Genomic DNA, 20,462 nt, shown 5'->3' on the forward strand with positions numbered 1-20,462 from the left:
ACCAGAAAAAAAAAGAAAAAGAAAAGACGCTGAATTAAATAACAGTTTCATTCCTCAAATGTTTTTTTTTTTTTATACAACACAGCAACATCATTTTTTTTCCAGAAGACGTAGTGAGAGTGAGACGGCGCCGATGATGATGACGATGTTGAGAGGAAACGTCCTCACTGAGTCTCTGCTGTCGTCCTGAGTCTCAACAGGAGTTACTGGAGCCGTGGAGGAGGAGGAGGAGGAGGAGGAGGAGGAGGAGGAGGAGGAAGAGGAGGGGGGGGGGGGGAGGAGGAGGGGGGGGGGTGTAAGGATGAGGGACGAAAGTGCTTCACTTGAACGTCCCCCCCCCCCCCCCCCCCCCAACGAGAGGAGGAGGAGGAGACGAGGACACGAGGAACCGACAGCTTCTCTTTTCTTTTCTTTACTCAGTGAAGTGATGTAAACACAGCGTCCCTCTGGTCCTGGTGCAAAACTCAAACTCTTACCAAGAATATTTGTCTTATTTCTAGTCAAAATGTCATTTCTAGTCAAAATAAATCTAATTCTACTTAAAATAAGACTCATCACATTACAAAGTAGATTTTTTAGACACTTTTTACTTCTTTCAATCATATTTTCACTTGAAATAAGTAGAAAAATCTGACAGTGGAGCAAGTTTTTCTTTCTTATTACAAGCACAAAAACTTGCTTTCAGTGGCAGATTTTTCTACTTATTTCAATAGAAAATAACTTGAAACAAGTGAAAATGTTCTAAAAACAAGATCATTTTTAGGTGATGAGTCTTATTTTAAGTGGAAAGAGATTAGTTTTGACAAGAAATGAGACAAATATTCTTGGAAAGATTTAGAGTTTTTGCAGTGTAGCAGTGATGTCGTTGGCGAGTTAAGAGGAAGGCTGGGCGGGTGGGCGAGGCTGTGTGAGATCAGGGTGGGGGTGGGGGGCAGAGGGGCAGGTGGAGGTTGGGGGGGTAAAGGGGGGGGTCTAACTGCGGGGCAGACTGCACATCTCACAGTGCTCGGTGCCGGGCTGGTTCATGAAGGTGCAGTGGAGGCAGGACCACATGGAGGAGGAGGAGGCCGGGGCCGACGGCCCCCCCATGGCCCCGTAGCCCTGGGAGCTGGAGGGCTGCCCCCCCACCGTACCTGCAGCGACAGAGGAGGAGGAGGAGGGGTTACATCATAAGTTACCTTAAAGGGATAGTTCAACATTTTGTCAAATTGGCCCATTGCCATAATCCCTATAGAGTGCCGAAGCGGAAGCAGGACCTCTACCTGTTTAAAACATCACGTTTCATGCCGAGAAATCAGCAGTTTATCGTAAAACGGCAACGGAAGAATGTATTTAGTGTGACGACCGTTCTACGGACTAAAGATCTGGTGTCCCACAAAAAATACGTCACCAAGTGACACGGGAAAGAGCGGCATTTGGTGTGTGACGTCACCTACGCGACCTGTGGTTCCGGACTCTTCGGAATTTTATTTTACAACAAACTGCTGATTTCTCGGCATGAAACGTGATGTTTTAAACAGGTTTTTTCTCATGGCACAATTCAATCGGATCACGAAATAAAACTTTGACTCCCATTCACCTACATGGAGACTTTTTCCGAGTTGAGGTCCCATGGTGACGTTACTTCCTGCTTCCGCTTCGGCTCTCTATAGTCATAGCAGTAGGTTCGTTACCTTTAATTGTCGGTGCAAACTATTTTTAGAACGGCGGAGCAGAGCCGTGAGCTGCTCAGAGCTACGCTACGGAGGCTCATTATGGGATTTCTTGGTTTCCCTCATCAAACTCATCAAATACACAATCCAACAACTCCACAACGCTCTGGTGGACAAGTTGTGAGCTGCACATTCACCACGCTATGAGATAATAACACAACGTTACCACACAGAGTTGTTTTAGAGGGAAATACAGAGACTGTTGATGAAAAACTGTCCCTGAAGGCAACGCGCATCAGTGGTTTTGCATGAATTTCCCTCTAAAACAACCCTGTGTGGTAACGTTGTGTTATTATCTCATAGTGTGGTGAATGTGCAGCTCACAACTTGTCCACCAGAGCGTTGTGGAGTTGTTGGATTGTGTATTTGATGAGATTGAGACTGATAATCCCTCTATAGGTGTTGCCTATAGCCTATGGCCTTTTTGTATCTTTATCTATTTAATATGACATGTGCGCGGCCTGAGGTGGGGGATGTGGTGACTTACTGCACAGCTGCTCGATGGTGGCCCACTGCTCTGACTTCTTCCAGGTCTGAGCCAGATCCTCGTTAGAAGTCTTCACTGCGTCGAGTAGCAGCCCGATGCTGTCCTGCAAACACACACACACACACACACACACACACACACACACACACACACACACACACACACACACACACACACACACACACACACACACACACACACACACACACACACACACACACACACACACAGGTTACTTTATTGATACCCAAGGGTAAACTAGTTTTGCAGTCGAGAGTCGAAACAAGCAACAAAAAAATCGAACAATCAAAATCAGAACAGGACATAAAAAACATAAAACAAGAAACAACTTAGACTCGACAGAAAGTGCTGCAATTCATGAAATAAATATAAAAGCATGAAATAAAAACAAATAATTAAAAACGCCAAGAGCTAATTTCCTACAGATATAGATTAAAAATAAATATATAAAAAAATAAAACAATGAGATAAAAAGTCAGTCTATAAATAAAATAATTAGATACATGTGATCTATCCACTTAAAGAAAGTGAAAAACAAGTCTGGCTTTTATAGGAGACACGATGCAGCTCATTATCATCATTATTATTAATATCAAACACTCAGAAACAATGTTTTCATCAAGTTTCCTTTTGAAGCCGGTGGCGGGACGGAGAGGCCGAGTGAAAACATCCTCACAGCAGGAAACACTTCCAGAGTCCAGCCGAGGAGGAATGTGGCCGCGTCCAACATGACAAATAGAAAACAAATGGGAACGCAGAGAGGAGGAGGAGGAGGAGGAGGAGGAGGAGGAGGAGGCTCTGTGGACTCACTCTCAGAGGCATGACTTCATTGGTGACGAGGAAGAGGAGCAGATGGAAGTCCGACACGATGTCCAGGAACTGCGGTGTGGTGCACTGGGACAGATACGTCGCTAAACTGTGAAAGTCCTGCAGAAAACACAGAGAAGAACAAGATACATCACTTCATCTCATAAGGTTTATAAAGTTTAATCACTATAACTTTAAATATGGTCTAATTCTTAAATGTTGAATGTAACAATGAGGAAGTTAGAAATGAGTCTGTTGGGTCGATTTCACATCGATAAGACGACGCCAGATGAAACTTGGTTTTCTGTGGAACTCAAATCTTTTCATGACTCTGTCGGTAAAATATGTAAAAACAAGAAAGCTTTCAACACATCCGGCCTCATGGAAAATATTATGGTCTGTATCACTGGATAAAATGTTTGTTTTTCTTCTTTTTTTTTCATTTGGAGAAAAGAACTTCGGTTCGTTAATGGCCTCGTCTTTCGGTGCCAAGTTTCGGTTCCCAGAGGTTAATTACATGATCAAGATCTGATAACGCTGCTGGTGATACTGTAGCTGTAACGCTACACGTGGTTGTGGTGTGCACAGGGCGACCAAACGTCCTCTTTTGCCCGGACTTGTCCACTTTTTACGTCCTGTATGGGGTGTCCGGGCTGTTTTCTTTTTTAATAAATTCATGAAAATGTCTGGTTTTCGTTGTTTTTCATGGGACCATTAAGCATGTGCTTAAATCAACTGGCGCTTTGCACAGAATACTCTGGTATTTTGCTCCAGACAGTTGTAACACTTCCTGCATTTTTCTCAACTAATCAGAAACCCTTTACACTAGAATATCCAATTTATTATATGTCAACTACAAAAACTATGTATGAAAGTGGTTTTAAGTCATATTTTCAGGTTGCAAAATTCATCTAAATAAAGTGACTGCGACGTCGTTGTAACACATCAACACATGCCAGGGTGCCATCTATCTTACAAAAGCTGCTGGTTGGAACAGAAAGATTTGTACCGTAAGGTGTAATGTAATTTTCTGTTTGTTAGAATTGATATTATAAAATTGGTATCAAAAATAGCATTGTTCAGGAACCAGTATCGAAGTGAAGGTATCAGTATTGGTACCAGTATTGACCATTTTTGATTGATACCCAGTCCTAATTTTAGCATATATATTGTTTCTTTATTGATCTTTATGCATCCTGATACACTGTATTTCTTTATTTTATTTATTTTGCTGTGAGTGGTGGTGTCGGGTTGAAACAGGCAGAGAAAGAAGAAACACATGGTCGACAGCTTCCTGCTCCAACGGCCTCAATAATTACACAACTCTAAACATGTGACGACGATCTGAAGAGTGAAATTAATTCAAATCGTTTGTCATTCGTCTGCAGAGTCAGAGAAGATGAAGATTTATCTCGTCACCACCAAACCTCTGGGCTCAGCTTCTTGAATTAAACTTGTGTAAATATTACGATATTGGATTTCATGGATGACTTACAGTTTGTTTTGGTTTTTTTTGCTGCTGTTTGGTTTCGTTGCTACTTCACCATAGCAACTGCTGCCTGTTTCTAATCCACGTTCAACAATCCATGACCAAGATAAACACTCTCTCCCTCTACTTACTGTCTTTATTAACCACAACCCTCCACACGCTACAGCACATTCAGATATTTATCAATACAGGATTTAATTTCAAGGAACATGTTTATCATTTACTGGAAATATCTGGACAACGCGGCGCATTTTACCTTCATGAAAACATTTTGCAGCTCGTGTGTTTCTGATATTACACCTGGTCGATATTATTAATATTATCATTATTATTATTATATTCCCATTATTAACCCTGCAGCTGTGTTTGATGCATCTTGCGACCTACTTGTGTCTCTCCCAGGATGTCCCGGTTCTCGATGGGGAAGCGTTGTGTGGAGCAGAAGGTGTACTGAGGGTCCTTTGGAAACGTGGTGGTGATCTTTATATAAAAAAGAAAGAAAACAGAAAGAAGAGATTATAACAAATGCTGCATAAACACAACCATGTGCTTCAACTTCAAACAACTTTATTAATCCCACTAGGGGCAATTGATTTCAGCAGCTTGCACAGTCCAAACACACAGTACACACAATAAAATACATATAAGAAATAAGGTTAATGAATAGAATAGAATAGAATGCCAAATAATACAGTGTTGTCAAGGATCAGTTGAATAAAGTGAATAAATACATAAATTGCACATGTTTGACAAATTAAATGTGCATGGTAACTTAAGGCGTAGGCGAATAGCAGAGGGGATAAAAGATTTTAAAAAGCGGTTCGTCTTGCAGACAGGTGAGGCATAGCGACGACCAGAGGGCAAATGTCTGCAGTATTCACATCAAATTTCAGCTTCTTATCAAAAAAGGTGCCTAGATATTTATATGAAGGAACTCTTTCCACAGTTTTGCCATGGATGGTGCTATCTGCAGCGGGGATTTTGTTACATCTAAAATCAATTCTAAGCTATAACCTTCATTTTGGACACATTTACGTCTTAAAGCAGATATCAGTGGAATGTTTTTGTTAATTTAAGTCCTAAATAGTCCTATTTTCCGTCAGCAATCACTTACATGAAGTATTTCAGCCTAAACACGAGTCTCTCCGTCACTCTGCTCTGCTGTAAGAAGAAAATTTTCCTTGTGGGATACAAGTGTTATCCAATGAGGAGAGAGAACGGCATGAAGGGCTGTGTGTGCAGCCAAGGGATGCGCGTGAATGTGGTGACGTAGCACGAGGACCAATTGATGCCTGACAAGGGCGGGGGCTGCTAACTCATGGTGCGTTCAAAGAAACTCGTACTTTGTGTTTTTCCTTCCTGTGAAGTCATACCAGTTCGATCTGGTACGAGTTCACGGGTCGGAAGTTACGAGTGGCCGTTATAGGGAACTTTCACAGACAACAGGATGGTAAAAACACGAGCTACGGGTTACCTGGAACGCTACCAAGTCGTAGTTGTGACTTGAGGCTGTAACTTACGGTTTCAAAAGCCTGCCTTGAACGCAGCATTAGCCGAAACGGCCGTGAAGCTGATATCTGCTTTAAGTTACTGATTGTGTAAAACCACACGTGTCACTCACATCTATGATGAGGTACTCCACGGGAAGAGGCCGAGCCAGAAACGTGACATCGTTCCCAAATTTGTCTTTGTCCTGGCGGGAGGAAAAAAACACACACACACAATACTCAACATCTGGATTCAAACCTCTGGATGAACCGAGCGATAACGATAACGAGCAGCACCATCATTAGTTACAAGTGTCATGATGTCACTGTGTTTATATGTTTATGACGCACGGCACGGGGGCTGGGGCAGGGTTCCTACAGCTTAAGCCAAGTTAAATTTAAGACTTTTTAAGACTTTTTTAAAGCCACTTGAAATGAAATTTAAGACTGACTTCATAATAAACACAAATGCAGAAAAAAGAAAAAAAAACACCACATCTATTATATAGGGTTAGGGACAATTTCACCCACTTTCCTATGTGACCCAAGGTAAAGTGACTGCTACATGAACATTGGATTGTGTCTCTTTCCAGCTGTCCTTTCAAAATAAATGCGTAAAAAGTCCGAAAAAAAAAAAAAAAAAAAAACACTGACTCAGGAGCTGGTGGCGGTGAGAAATTTGGCCTTGACAGCCGCCACTAACTTCACTATGTCGAAATGTTACCAATTATTTTGAAATTTGAGACTAATTACAATCATAAAATCCCACTTACCAAGTGTTAACATTTTTAAGACTTTTGAAAAATTGATTTAAGACATTTTAATGCCAATTAAGGCCTTGTTTTTAGATGAATGAATTCAATGCCTTTTAAGACTTTTTAAGGATCCGTAAGAACCCTGTGGGGCTGTTGCCGTGGGGACGAGTGGACGACCTCTCACCTTGAAGAAGACGTCCGGTACGTACTGCTCGGGGCTCGACTCTTTAGCGTAGCCGAGCTCGGCGGCGTCTTTGCACGGCAGTAGGCACTCGTCCCGCACCAGCGCCATGCACTGGTTGGACACCTGGTATCCTTCAAAGTGCACCTGGTTGTCTGGACCGCCTGCACACACACACACACACACACATAAAGACACACAAAATCTTTATTTGAGGAACAAAGACAAAACTTAAAGCTCCAGAAATATATTGATTAGACAGTTTTCATAAAAATCTGACTATATAAAGGAAAATAACGATGTAACACTATGTTTCTTGACAAATTGTACATAATCTGTCACATTATTTAGAAGAAAAGCTTTTTGTTTTTAGGATATGTCCTGTGCAGTGTTGGCAAATTGCATTTAAGGGATAGTTCAACATTTTGGCAAATTGAAATTGGCCCATTGCCATAATCCCTATAGTCATAGCAGTAGGTTCGTTACCTTTAATTGTCCGTGCAAGCTATTTTTAGAACGGCGGAGCAGAGCTGCGAGCTGGCTCATGGGATTTCTTGGTTTCCCTCATCAAACTCATCAAATACACAATCCAACAACTCCAAAACGCTCTGGTGGACAAGTTGTGACCTGCACATTCACCACGCTATGAGATAATAACACAACGTTACCAGACAGAGTTGTTTTAGAGGGAAATACAGAGACTGCTTGATGAAAAACTGTCCCTGAAGGCAACGTGCATCAGCTGTTTTGCATGAATTTCCCTCCAAAACAACTCTGTGTGGTAACGTTGTGTTATTATCTCATAGCGTGGTGAATGTGCAGGTCACAACTTGTCCACCAGAGCGTTGTGGAGTTGTTGGATTGTGTATTTGATGAGTTTGATGAGGGAAACCAAGAAATCCCATTAGCCTCCGTAGCGTAGCTCTGAGCAGCTCACGGCTCTGCTCCGCCGTTCTAAAAATAGCTTGCACCGACAATTAAAGGTAACAAACCTACTGCTATGACTATAGGGATTATGGCAAAAATGTTGAACTATCCCTTTAAGTTCACTTAAATCCAGTGTAGGTGGATAATTATATAATATTTATCATTCTTTTGACATTTTCAGAGCATTCAGTCTTACTTTTCATTAAAAAAATCGGTTCAAATTACATAAACCCAACATGAATACATTTAAACAAAATATTTCTGAGTTTCTCATCTTGCCAGCAGCAGCACAACACAAAGCCAGTGTCAGAATAAAAGAAGTTGTGAACACGACCACAACATTATTATTAAAGTGTTAAATCACTGCTGAACTCTCTGAGTATCTGAAGCTTCGGCTCATTAGCAAACAGACGACGCCTTCGCTCCGGGGAAAGAGAAACACTCGTCATGACATCAGCTTTGGCAGCCGGAGCCTCATTAATGCAAATCAAGCCATGAGGTCATCACCACCGTGCTTTGTGCCTTTTGTGCACTCGTGGAACAAATGTGAGGAGGGGGAGGAGGGGGAGGGGAGGGAGTCCGTTTATACCGGAGCGGAGTGTAAACACGGCACCGATCCAGAAGAGCACGTGGTTTTAAAAGGGATAGTTCACCCAAAATTGAAATTTCAATTGAAGTCCTCCGTGGCTTCTCTGAGTTACAGGGGGTCTCGGCGTAGCAGTGCATGTCCATATGACGGTTGCAAATGGATAAGCCGGTGCATATTCTCATTTGCCCAGGTCATAGTATTTCAAAGGAGGTTAAATCGAAAGCAACTGGACTTTCCTAGACAAATAACTAAGTCCAGTTGCTTTCGATTTAACCTCCTTTGAAAAAAAAAAATTGCAAATGGATACCAACTGTCTTTGTAACAAAAAGACACACCAAAAAACATCCAAATACCTCCATGCTGCTCGTATGTAATGTCCGTCTTGTATTGAAGCCCCAAAATGCGAAATTGTCCCGAAAAAAATTAAATAAGTCTATATTTCAAGCTTGTTTGTAGCGGGAGCTTCTCAAAGCTCCTCTTCCCAGTTTGTCAAATTTGGATGAACTGGGAAGAGGAGCTTTGAGAAGCTCCCGCTACAAACAAGCTTGAAATATAGACTTATTTAATTTTTTTCGGGACAATTTCGCATTTCGGGGCTTCAATACAAGACGGACATTACATAGGAGCAGCATGGAGGTATTTGGATGTTTTTTGGTGTGTCTTTTTGTTACGAAGACAGTTGGTATCCATTTGCAACCGTCATATGGACATGCACTGCTACGCCGAGACCCCCTGTAACTCAGAGAAGCCACGGAGGACTCTGAAACTTCAATTTTGGGTGAACTATCCCTTTAAAGAATATATTTCCTCACCTGTCGCCACCACCGTCACAAACTTGGAGCCAAAGTGTCCGTCTCTGGAGAGTCTGCAGGGGTTGGAGTGCCGGTTCTGGAAGAATCCGGCTGTGATGCACTCCTCCGCGCTCAGGTAGTGAGAGTCCTGGTGAGAGGAGAGAGAGACGATGATGAAGCACAGAGGAGGAGGAGGAGGAGGAGGAGGAGGAGGAGGAGGAGGAGGAGGAGGAGGAGGAGAGCAGATGGTTATGGAGGCGATGCACTGCAAAAGCTCAAAATCTTTCCAAGAATATTTGTCTTCTTTCTTGTCAAAATGTCTCAATTTTAGTCAAAACTAATCTATTTTCACTCAAAATAAGACTCATCACCTAAAAATTAACTCGTTTTCAGATAATTTTCACTTGTTTCAAACAAATTTTCAATTGAAATAAGTAGAAAAATCTGCCAGTGAAAGCAAGTTTTTTGTGCTTGTAATAAGAAAGAAAAACTTGCTCCACTGTCAGATTTTTCTACTTATTTCAAGGAAAAAATCTGCTTGAAAGAAGTAAAAAGTGTCTAAAAACAAGCTGCTTTTTAAATGTGATGAGTCTTGTTTTAAGTAGAATGAGATTTATTTTGACTAGAAATTAAATTTTGACTAGAAATAAGACAAATATTCTTGGTAAGATTTTGAGTTTTTGCAGTGTGAGCTGCGTCCTCACCTGGTTTCTCGAGTAGCGGACGGTTCCTATCCTCGTGTCCTCGGAGATCAGGTCTGTGAAGATCCAGCCCACCTGAACGTCACACAGAAACACACTGATGACATCACAGTGAAGGCCTTTCCACACATTAAAAAAACAAAAAACAAAACAGTGTCTAGAGACGAAGAGCAGACACATCTAGCATCAGTAGATTCAGATTAAACCACCAGACTGATCACAGAACGGATCAATATCTCCATCAGTGAAAAGCAGAAACCTGATCTAAGCTAAACCAGTTTTCCATTAGACATGTTCAAGTTTAACAGACCGATAGAAACACTGTTAAACTGTTCCTATTTTGACCCTTTACCTACTGAGATGACTCCGGCACTACATTTACTATGTGTGGAGTTTATTATCACCGTAACTCTGTCATTGTTTGTCCAATCAGACCAAATCCAAGTTGTGCTTTCCATCTTTATTATACATATTACCATAATTACCATATGGATTTTTTTCTCTCAGTGTCTGGTGGGCGAATGTGGGTGAATGTTTTCAATGTCTAGTGGTGTACATGTGTGTTACCATAAAATTCGGTATATAAGTCAGTCTATTTTTGAGGGTCTCAAACTGGGAAAAAAAGGTTTTCTATTCCTATTTATTATTTTTATTTATAAAAACGTTATACAAGTTATTCCATAAGTCTACAACATGAAGTTTCTGTGCTGCATTGTAGCTCTCATTATTTTAAACAACCTAGCAGGAGGAGGGGCTGACTGACAGAGAAGAGAGATGGTGAAACGCTGTTAAAAAAACATAACAATAAGATTATATTCTCTGAGAGACTATGTATAACTCGCATTTAACTTTTTAGATGAAAAAAAAGGGGAAAAAGTGCGACTTATACACCGAATTTTACAGTATATGTGACGGACTGTGAGGAAAAATTTCCCTGTGAGACAATAAAGATATCTTCTATCTTTCCATCTATGCACGTAATTTCATTTTGAAAGGATGGAAAACGGACAGAGGTAGAGTGGAGAACAGAAACAGAAGTAGAGCAAAAGTGACACAGTGTGATTCTTTGGTGTTTATGAGAAGAATTGCGTAAGAGAGTTTGTGTTGAGTTGTGTTTTAGTGGTGCATCGGATCATTGTTGATCCTGATCTGTTCAGATCACCGTCCCCGGGAACAGTTGATGGGAAAGGCGCACAGCCCCAGATGAATAAAAACTCTGCTCGTATTCGCAAATCTACGTCGCAAAACAGCAACTACAACAACTCTGCCTTGAAATATCCAAGTTTGTCGCAGTGAGTCAGCATAAACCACCTGGAAAAGGATTTATTTTGAAGCACCTTGTTGGAGCTGAACCAGCAGCAGAGTGAAGAGGAGAGGAGAGGACACCAACCTTGCACATGCCCAGTTTGGCAGCGATCTCGTCCACCGCTGCAGCTTTGGGATCCTCCAACATCTCCAGGCTGTTCTGAGTGGCGTTCTGCAACACGGCAAAGAGCAGCGAGCGATCAACAACCAGTCACACTGCAAAAACTCTAAATATTTCCAAGAATTTTTGTCTTATTTCTTGTCAAAATGTCTCATTCCTAGTCAAAACTAATCTCTTTCCACTTAAAATAAGACTCATCACATTAAAAAGTAGCTTGTTTTTAGACACTTTTTACTTTTTTCAAGCATATTTTCACTTGAAATAAGTACAAAAATCTGATAGTGGAGCAAGTTTTTCTTTCCTAATACAACAACCGTCTAAAAACAAGTTAATTTTTAGGTGATGAGTCTTATTTTAAGTGGAAAGAGATTAGTTTTGACTAAAATTGAGACATTTTGACAAGAAAGAAGACAAATATTCTAAAAATTAACTTGTTTTTAGATAATTTTCACTTGTTTCAAACTAATTTTCAATTGAAATAAGTAGAAAAATCTGCCAGTGAAAGCACGTTTTTTGTGCTTGTAATAAGAAAGAAAAACTTGCTCTGCTATCAGATGTTTCTACTTATTTAAAGTGGAAAATTTGCTTGAAAAAATTAAAAAAGTGTCTAAAAACAAGCTACTTTTTAAATGTGATGAGTCTTATTTTAAGTATAATGAGATTTATTTTGACTAGAAATGACATTTTGACTAGAAATAAGACAAATATTCTTGGTAAGATTTTGAAGAGTCTGGATCAGTGAGAGGTGACGTATCGAGGCTCTCTGACCTGTGGGGGTTCGTAGATGGCGGCCACCTCGGCTCTGATTCCCAGCGGGATGTCTGTGTGCTCCGTGTAGCGGCCGTACAGGTATCCCATCCGCTGGCTGCCCGTCTTCCTCCAGAAGTCCAGGAAGCGGTCGGCGATGGTGTGGTTCTCAAACATGATGTTGTCCACGTGTCTGTATTTCTGAGAGAAGAACAGAAGCAGAAGCAGAAACATCTTTAGACTTGCAAATATGAACTTAAAGGAATTTATATGTTAAAAAAAGTTAAAAGCTCTGAAAGTTACTGGGAAATCTGAGTAATTGGATAAAACCCATTAGTTTTTGACTCCACTCATCCGGTTTAGTTTTCTTTCTTTGCTTCAGCAATCACACTGTTCTCAGTCAGAGTTAGACATGTATGTGTAACGGATGTGCACTCACTCCACCCATAAAAGACGTGCTAACCAACCTGCCAAGTGGTTGTCAACCTCTTGGCGAAGAGGTTAGCATCGTCGCCTCCGGTGCGGGAGGTCGTGGGATCGAACCCCACCTAGGGCAGGCCGTGAGAAACACAACGCAGAGGGCCAGATCGACATCGGCTACATATGCAGCAAACTATCTTTATTTGATTTACAATAAAGTTATGAATGCAAAAAAGGTGCATATGGGGCGGATATACATACTAATTTTACAACTTTTATTGTGTATCTTTAGTCACTACTGAAGTTGTACCAATTTTATTTATTCTATTTTTTATTTTTCTAGTTATCATCATCATTTCCTTCTTTTTCTTTTGGATACTTCAGTGGAGTGGAGTGGTGGAGTAGTTCAGAAACTGTATAGGAATACTGTGAGGGGAGAGAGTGAGGGTCTTTTTGTAATGTAGCATGTAAATGTATTGGTTTACTTGTTTTAACTATCTGCTTTTCTTTCACTACCTATTTCTTTCAATATGTACTTTGATATGACCTGATGACATTTACTGAAGAGCAACATGTGTAACACACTTTTCCTCTGATAAAAAGTTTAATAACAAAAAATAGACAAATTAAAAGCTCAGACTAATAGTAAAGGTTCATCCATCTCTGTAAAAGTGGTGCATGTATGGAACAATCTTGAGAATGAATTGAAATTATTTGTGACTGTGAGTGTTTTTCAGTTCTTGCTTGGAATAATTGTTGAATGATGTTGTATATTTGTCAATTATCTTTGCAAAAAACACTTAAGAGGAAATGGGTGATCTGCCAGTTGGACAATATGTGAGAAGAGGAGGCGTTACAAGCTTTTTTTTAATGTTGTTTTGTGATGTTGCTATGTCGATTAACCGATATCAAATCAAATCAATCGAGACGTGTCGGTGCTTGGGTCTGTTACCTGTCTGTTGAGTGTGAGGGCGCTGGGCTGGCACTTGGTGCAGATCCCCTCGGGCCAGGGGGGGTGGCCTTCACAGCCCGACTTGATCTTACAGCTGATGTTCTCTAGAGCTGCAAACTTCCCCCTGGAGGAGGAAGAGGAGGAGGAGGAGGAGGAAGCTCAGGTGTCAGAGGCTGAACAAGAAGCACTGAGTTTCTACTGGAAGAAAATAAAATAAAATAAAATAAAATAAAACAAGAAACAACTTCTCACTTGTCGGATCCACCGGTCAGCTTGCGAATGTATGCGTGGAATGACATGTGCTTCACTGGTGGGTCGAGGTGGTTCAGGTAGTCTTCATCAAAAGGCTGAGGAGGAACAGAGACGATGAGACTCAAACCGTCACAGTGGTGATTTTAAAGGGATAGTTCAACATTTTTGGCAAATTGGCCCATTGCCATAATCCCTATAGTCATAGCAGTAGGTTTGTTCTTGTCGGTGCATGTTGTTTTTAGAACGGCGTTGTGAGCTGCACATTCACCACGCTATGAGATAATAACACAACGTTACCAGACCAGAGTTGTTTTAGAGGGAAATTCATGCAAAACCGCTGATGCACGTTGCCTTCAGGGACAGTTTTTCATCAAGCAGTCTCTGAATTTCCCTCTAAAACAACTCTGTGTGGTAACGTTGTGTTATTATCTCATAGCGTGGTGAATGTGCAGGTCACAACTTGTCCACCAGAGCGTTGTGGAGTTGTTGGATTGTGTATTTGATGAGTTTGATGAGGGAAACCAAGAAATCCCATAATGAGCCTCCGTAGCATAGCTCTGAGCAGCTCACGGCTCTGCTCCGCCGTTCTAAAAACAGCTTGCACCGACAATTAAAGGTAACGAACCTACTGCTGCTACAACTATAGGGATTACGGCAATGGGGCCAATTTGCCAAAATAATGAACTATCCCTTTAACATGAAGAAGAAACGAACACAAGAAAGATTTGTTTTTACCTCTAACGGTACACAGTGCACACATTTTCCAAGGGCACCATGGCGACATCTGTAAACAAGAAGACGAGCTGTCAGGGATCTGAGATCTGTATCTAAATATAAATCAGTGGGAGATAAAAACTCTCTCTCTCTCTTACAGCTGTGGGTCTTTGTTCCTGTAGATTTTGCCGTCTTGCTTGGCCAGATACTGGTCGATCTCGTCCTCCTGGACGACGTGAGGCGATGAGAAGGACCGAGGGATCATTGAGGACGACGAAGAAGCAGATGAAGATGAAGAAGAGGACGATGAGGAGATAGATGGTAGCGATGACGACGTGTGTGGCGTGGCCGTGTCCATCACCTCTCCGGAGGAGGAGGAGCCCGACGGGAACAGGTACAGCATGTCGCCGTGCCTGAAGGAGAAGAGAGGAACGAGATGAAGAGAATATGGACGAAGAGATAAAACAAGACACAGCATCTAAAAACATGTAACTTAAAGGGATAGTTCAACATTTTGTCAAATTGGCCCATTGCCATAATCCCTATAGTCATAGCAGTAGGTTCGTTACCTTTAATTGTCGGTGCAAGCTATTTTTAGAACGGCGGAGCAGAGCCGTGACCTGCTCAGAGCTACCGCTACGGAGACTCATGGGATTTCTTGGTTTCCCTCATCAAACTCATCAAATACACAATCCAACAACTCCACAACGCTCTGGTGGACAAGTTGTGACCTGCACATTCACCACGCTATGAGATAATAACACAACGTTACCAGACAGAGTTGTTTTAGAGGGAAATTCATGCAAAACCGCTGATCCGCGTTGCCTTCAGGGACAGTTTTTCATCAAGCAGTCTCTGCATTTACCTCTAAAACATCTATATCTATTTGATGAGGGAAACCAAGAAATCCCATGAGCCTCCGTAGCGTAGCTCTGAGCAGCTCACGGCTCTGCTCCGCCGTTCTAAAAATAGCTTGCACCGACAATTAAAGGTAACGAACCTACTGCTATGACTATAGGGATTATTTGCCAAAAATGTTGAACTATCCCTTTAAGAACATAATTATTTTTTAATCTTGCAAGCAAAATTTTAAAAACAAAGACAATGAAACTGTAAAATCTGCTCTGTAATGAAGAAGGTCTGTTCTGACTCACTTGATCTTGAGCAGGCTGAGGGTTTTGTTCTGGGAGATGATCTCTCCCGTCTTGTTTCGGTTCAGATAAACAGAAAACCCGTTGGAATTGAACCCAAACTCTTTGGCCACCTGTGGACAAAAGTTTTCTAATTAGTAACACCACCAACTGAGAACTTACTGCTGATGTTGAGCTAATTATCCTGTAACATCTGCAGTAGGAAACCTCTCAGTTCAACAGTGTCTCGCAGATTAACAACGACACAACCACAGCTTGTGACAACATCTGACTGCTGCTGCTGCTGCACGGAGCTATTTAACGTCACATCCCATAAACCTGCAGCCTGACGACGATGCTAATGATGATTTTTTTGGTTTTATCTGTGCCTCTTCATCGCTGCAGGTTTTACTCCATCCAGAATCCATTAGTGACCTTTGGAGCGACGCTGCTGTTGGACTCAAGAGCTGCACACACAGGTATCTTGGCACTTTGATTCAGGAAGTAAATACACTGATTGCATTAAGACTAAACCTGTGTGTGTGTGTCGGTAGAAGAACAGGAAACAGTGTGAAGCTCTGTCGTTAGTTGCCACTGTGTATGAGAGACAAGAGCAGCATTTGATGCATCTTTTTATTCTGCAGAAACGGACGCTGCAGGGCTCAGACCCGTGGTTTTTCCACTCCACCCATCAGCAGCAGGGAATGAAGTGAACACTACTCCCCTCATTGATCTGCAGCTCTACACCGTCCTGCCTTTACGCACACACACAGACAGACACATGCATTTTTAATGAGCTGCTGCCAGGAACGACCCACTGTGACCACTGTTCTGCTGGAATATACACTTCTATTTCAATGGTTTAGATTAATTTGTGGCCGATAATATGTGTGTGAACAGAGGCCAGTCATGTGTTACCAACATGCAGGTCTTCTGTACTCTAGGGCTGGGACGATATGCTTTTCTCCCGATTCGATTCCTCTACGATTTTTTGGATGGCGATTCGATTCTAATTCTACGATATTGCCGATTCTCTCGATTTTTAGTCTGCATCACAAATACTGTAGGAGCCTATAAATTAACATACTCTATTATAAAGTGAACGTAAACCCTTTTCAAAACCTGGACTCTCTGTATGTAAAAAGGCTAACAAATGCACATTGCACAATATTTAAAAACAAAATTCCCTACTGTATTCTCATGTATCCTGTGTGCTGGTGATTATCTTGTTTCATAATGTGTGGGAGTAACTAACAACCTGTTCAGCTGTTTTAATGACAGGTGTTGCATCCATTAGAGCGTTTCCCTGTCATGTTACATGTCAGTACTGGGAGTCAGAGCAGCGGCGGTGCAGGACTGACCTGCTCCGGTGCTTTCTGCTCTGCTCTTCAGCTTCATCATGAATAAATGAACAATGAGCCGACACAAACACGAGGAAACACAAGGGCACTTTGTGACAGTAATGTATACTTCAGTACTGTAGTTGTGCTGCTCTAGGGGAAACAAACACATTCAAGTGGTGGAGAACATGTCGTACTCTGAGAGACCGACGACTTCTAACACTGTGATTAGAGATGAGATCTAAAATAAAACCCAGCGGTTGAATAATGGCTCTTTGATGAATTATACATCCACCAGTCCAAGTGCACACTGTGCCTTACAACATGTGATATATTACACTATAGGCCACTCTGCATTACTCATTCAATATTTATTCTGCACTCTGCTCTACTGTGTTTGTGTCTGGCTCATGTAAAGTAAAGACACCGACTGCATCATGTTGTTGTTGTTCATTGTTGGTTTTAAATGCAAATTAAACATTTTTAACCGACATGTTGGTGCATTTACAGCCTTGTTGTCACAGTTGTTTGCATGTGCACTAGTGTTGTAGTACTAAGACTGGTCTTGAGACCACATTTTCAAGGTCTTAGTCTTGTATTGGTCAAGCTGGACTCTAGATTTTTTTTTCTGAAGACCAGTCCAGACCACAGCTGCAGTGACATCTTTGTTTTAACCACAAATATCTCTGTGTCTCTGTCTCTCTTTGGTTTCTGTGATGTAATTCAATAAGTGACAGATAATTAAATAGTTGTACTAAAGTATCTGCTTGTGTTAAACCATGTGAACAACTTGGTGTCACCAGTGTGGACAGTGGGAGGAGACTTCAGCAGGTTCTGTGCTGTGTTCTTCTGTTCAATACAGACTTTGTTTACATTAAATATGGTTTAGATTTCAGATCAAATGATCTTTTCTTTTTTTAGCTGAGGAGGAATAATGTAAATATCAAGACACATGGTTATTATGAGGACTGGTGCTGGAGACAGTCTTGGTCTTGAGTCAGTCTCGGGTTAGGTGGTCTTTCTTAAATAGTACCACAACATTAATGTACACACACTTTACCTTCTTCAGAAAAGCAGCAGCAGTTTCCCTCTTGGTCGAGGGGATTTTCCTCATCCCATCCGGGGACTGTACCCTGATGATCTGAGCAGACAGAAAACAAAGAGAGAAGGAAAAACACAAATGAAACAACACACCAAACATACACAACAGGGCTCAAGACTAACTTTTTTATTCTACTAGGAGCACAGTGGCCACTAACTTAAAATTGTAGGGGCACAAACAGAAAATGTAGGGGCGTAAATCAACTTGCAACGCAAATATTCACATTTCCACCATTTCCAGAGACAATGACAGAGCTGAACACGACTTAACCATAAACTGCTGGATACACACTCTGTTTGTGTGTCTCTGATGAATAATGTGGATAAACTCTATTCATACTGAAGATACTGCACACGTACAGTCACAGCAGGGCTCCAGACTAACTTACTAGGAGCACAGTGTCCTCCTAACTTAAAATTTTAGGGGCACAAACAGAAAATGTAGGGGCGTAAATCGACTTGCAAAGCAAATATTCACATTTCCCTTTCATTAATGATCCTCGTACACCTTAGCCTGACACCTGGAATGACGGATACCAGATTATTTGAGTGTTAAAAAAGAAATGTACTGGTTGCATGTGTGCAAGTAGCTGAAAATTTTAATTGCACTGTCTCAAATTTCATGTGCAAAATGCCCCCAATTCAGGAGCAGTCTGCAGCTCTGCATAACATGAAGCTGCTGCTCTCAGCTGTGTGGAGAGTTCCTGAATAACATGGAGCTTGTGCACATTCAAAATGACCCCCCACCTCCCCCTCTCCCCCCTCCCCCAACACCTGTCAGTCACAACAACAGAGCTCACCCCCCCACCCCCCTCTTTCTCTCCCCCCTCTCCCTCTCTTTACAGTGGTGTCAGTGTCAGGACATTATGACAGCGATGACAGTGCAGAAACAGTAATGTTAACATTTAGCTCCAGAGCTTCTAACGTTACTTTTACACCAAAGCAGCTCAAGTTTAATCACATGAACATGTCGGTATTAAAAAAGCAGAGTGGTAACTGAAGCTGTCACACCATGGCGGCCCCCCCATTTATTAAAATACCACTTTTAATACAGCAACAGCAACAACACCACCAACAACAACATAACACAACACCTCCTTGGCTTCAATTATTACATTCACCGAGAATATCTCAGCTAATGTTTAAGCTAATGGGCTAAAGACGCTGAGAAACGTTAATTAAAGACATTTATATTATGATTATTGTTATTAACACGTGAATTTGTGCGTGTGTTCTCGTTTAGCAAATTAAGCCTCTTGTTTTTATTCGGATGTCGCCGGCTAATAATAACACCAAAGAGCTCAGATTAGCCGGCTAGCTCAACAGCTAAACAGGGCCCCGGTGCTAATGCTGCGTTCGTGACAACTCGGAACTCGGGATTTTTCCGGCCTCCTAGTTGGAAAAAGTGCAATTAAACCATAGAAACGTCACCTCAAAAGTCGAAGAAAAAAAATCTAACCCGACTTCTCCGAGAATTAGTTCACAAAAACGTTATGCCATATATAATATTTATAGATAAAACCTACAGATGTTGTGGAACACAGTAAATTCATGTTGACATTTCTGTTAGATTGTAAACGATCTGTTCCATCATTTTAAATGCTTCTTTTTTTTGTAACTTTATTCAAATTCAAAGTTTTTAACATGTTTTTGGTTATTTTGGTCTCCGTTTTGGTCTTTTTTAACACTTTGAAGTCGACAAATCGGAGTTTCCAACTGGGAGATTAATCCGAGTTCCGAGTTGTCATGAACGCAGCGCAATGATAGCCAGCTCAGCTAAGCTAAAGTTAGCCGTTAGCCCGCCGAGCTAATTCTGCTGCCTCATCACTGCGGGGCTAACAGGCTAACGGCTACCAGGCTAACAGTTAGCATGTCCACAGATAGGCGGCCGTTATACTCACTATGTTGTCGGCCATGTCGCTGGGACCAGTTCCTCCAGACTGATGTCGCCGCGTTAGGACACAGACACACACTCAATAGAAAAATTCACGTAGCGTTACTATGTGTGTGTATGTATGTGTGTGTGTCAACGAAACTCCATCCCACAACTCAAACACCGGGTGCTACAAACATTGGTGTCCGGCTGTTTCCCCACTGGTCCCACAGTGAAGAGGCGACGGCGGAAACAAGGTGTTTTCACAGCTGAACACAGGTTCCCCCTTTTTTTCTCTTTCTCTTTTTCTTCTTCCCTATTTTGGTAACTGTCTAGTCCTTAATAGTCTGTGCTATTTCAACAATCCATTATGAAAACGTGGAGCTTTTTCGGGACATTATTCCTTAATTTTTTTTCATACTATTTGTACTTTTTTAAGTATTTAACTTTTTCTGCTATTTTCTTCTCATTTAGAGTGAATGGGAGAAGTCTCTCAAATCTCTTCAAATCCTTTCCTTCTTTGAACTTCGACTACTTCAGCATACTTTCAACTACAGACT

General features: G+C 41.5%; 1 protein-coding gene across 1 annotated transcript; it reads right to left on the bottom strand.

Annotated features, from left to right (window-relative positions):
- Nucleotides 1-833: 833 nt before the first annotated feature.
- Nucleotides 834-20,126, bottom strand: nploc4 (NPL4 homolog, ubiquitin recognition factor). The gene is made up of 17 exons (XM_083994391.1): nucleotides 19,931-20,126; nucleotides 17,989-18,069; nucleotides 15,613-15,722; nucleotides 14,617-14,871; nucleotides 14,480-14,528; nucleotides 13,745-13,839; nucleotides 13,493-13,616; nucleotides 12,142-12,321; nucleotides 11,338-11,424; nucleotides 9,951-10,022; nucleotides 9,268-9,394; nucleotides 6,943-7,103; nucleotides 6,138-6,209; nucleotides 4,904-4,996; nucleotides 3,031-3,147; nucleotides 2,200-2,302; nucleotides 834-1,133 (listed from the first exon to the last, which is right to left on the bottom strand). The coding sequence occupies exons 1-17, from the start codon at nucleotides 19,943-19,945 to the stop codon at nucleotides 973-975; spliced, it is 1,902 nt and encodes a 633-aa protein (XP_083850517.1). The 5' UTR covers nucleotides 19,946-20,126; the 3' UTR covers nucleotides 834-972.
- Between the last annotated feature and the right edge of the window lie 336 nt (nucleotides 20,127-20,462).

This window comes from Trachurus trachurus (genome assembly GCF_905171665.1).
Source record: "Trachurus trachurus genome assembly, chromosome: 19".
NCBI lineage: Eukaryota > Metazoa > Chordata > Actinopteri > Carangiformes > Carangidae > Trachurus > Trachurus trachurus.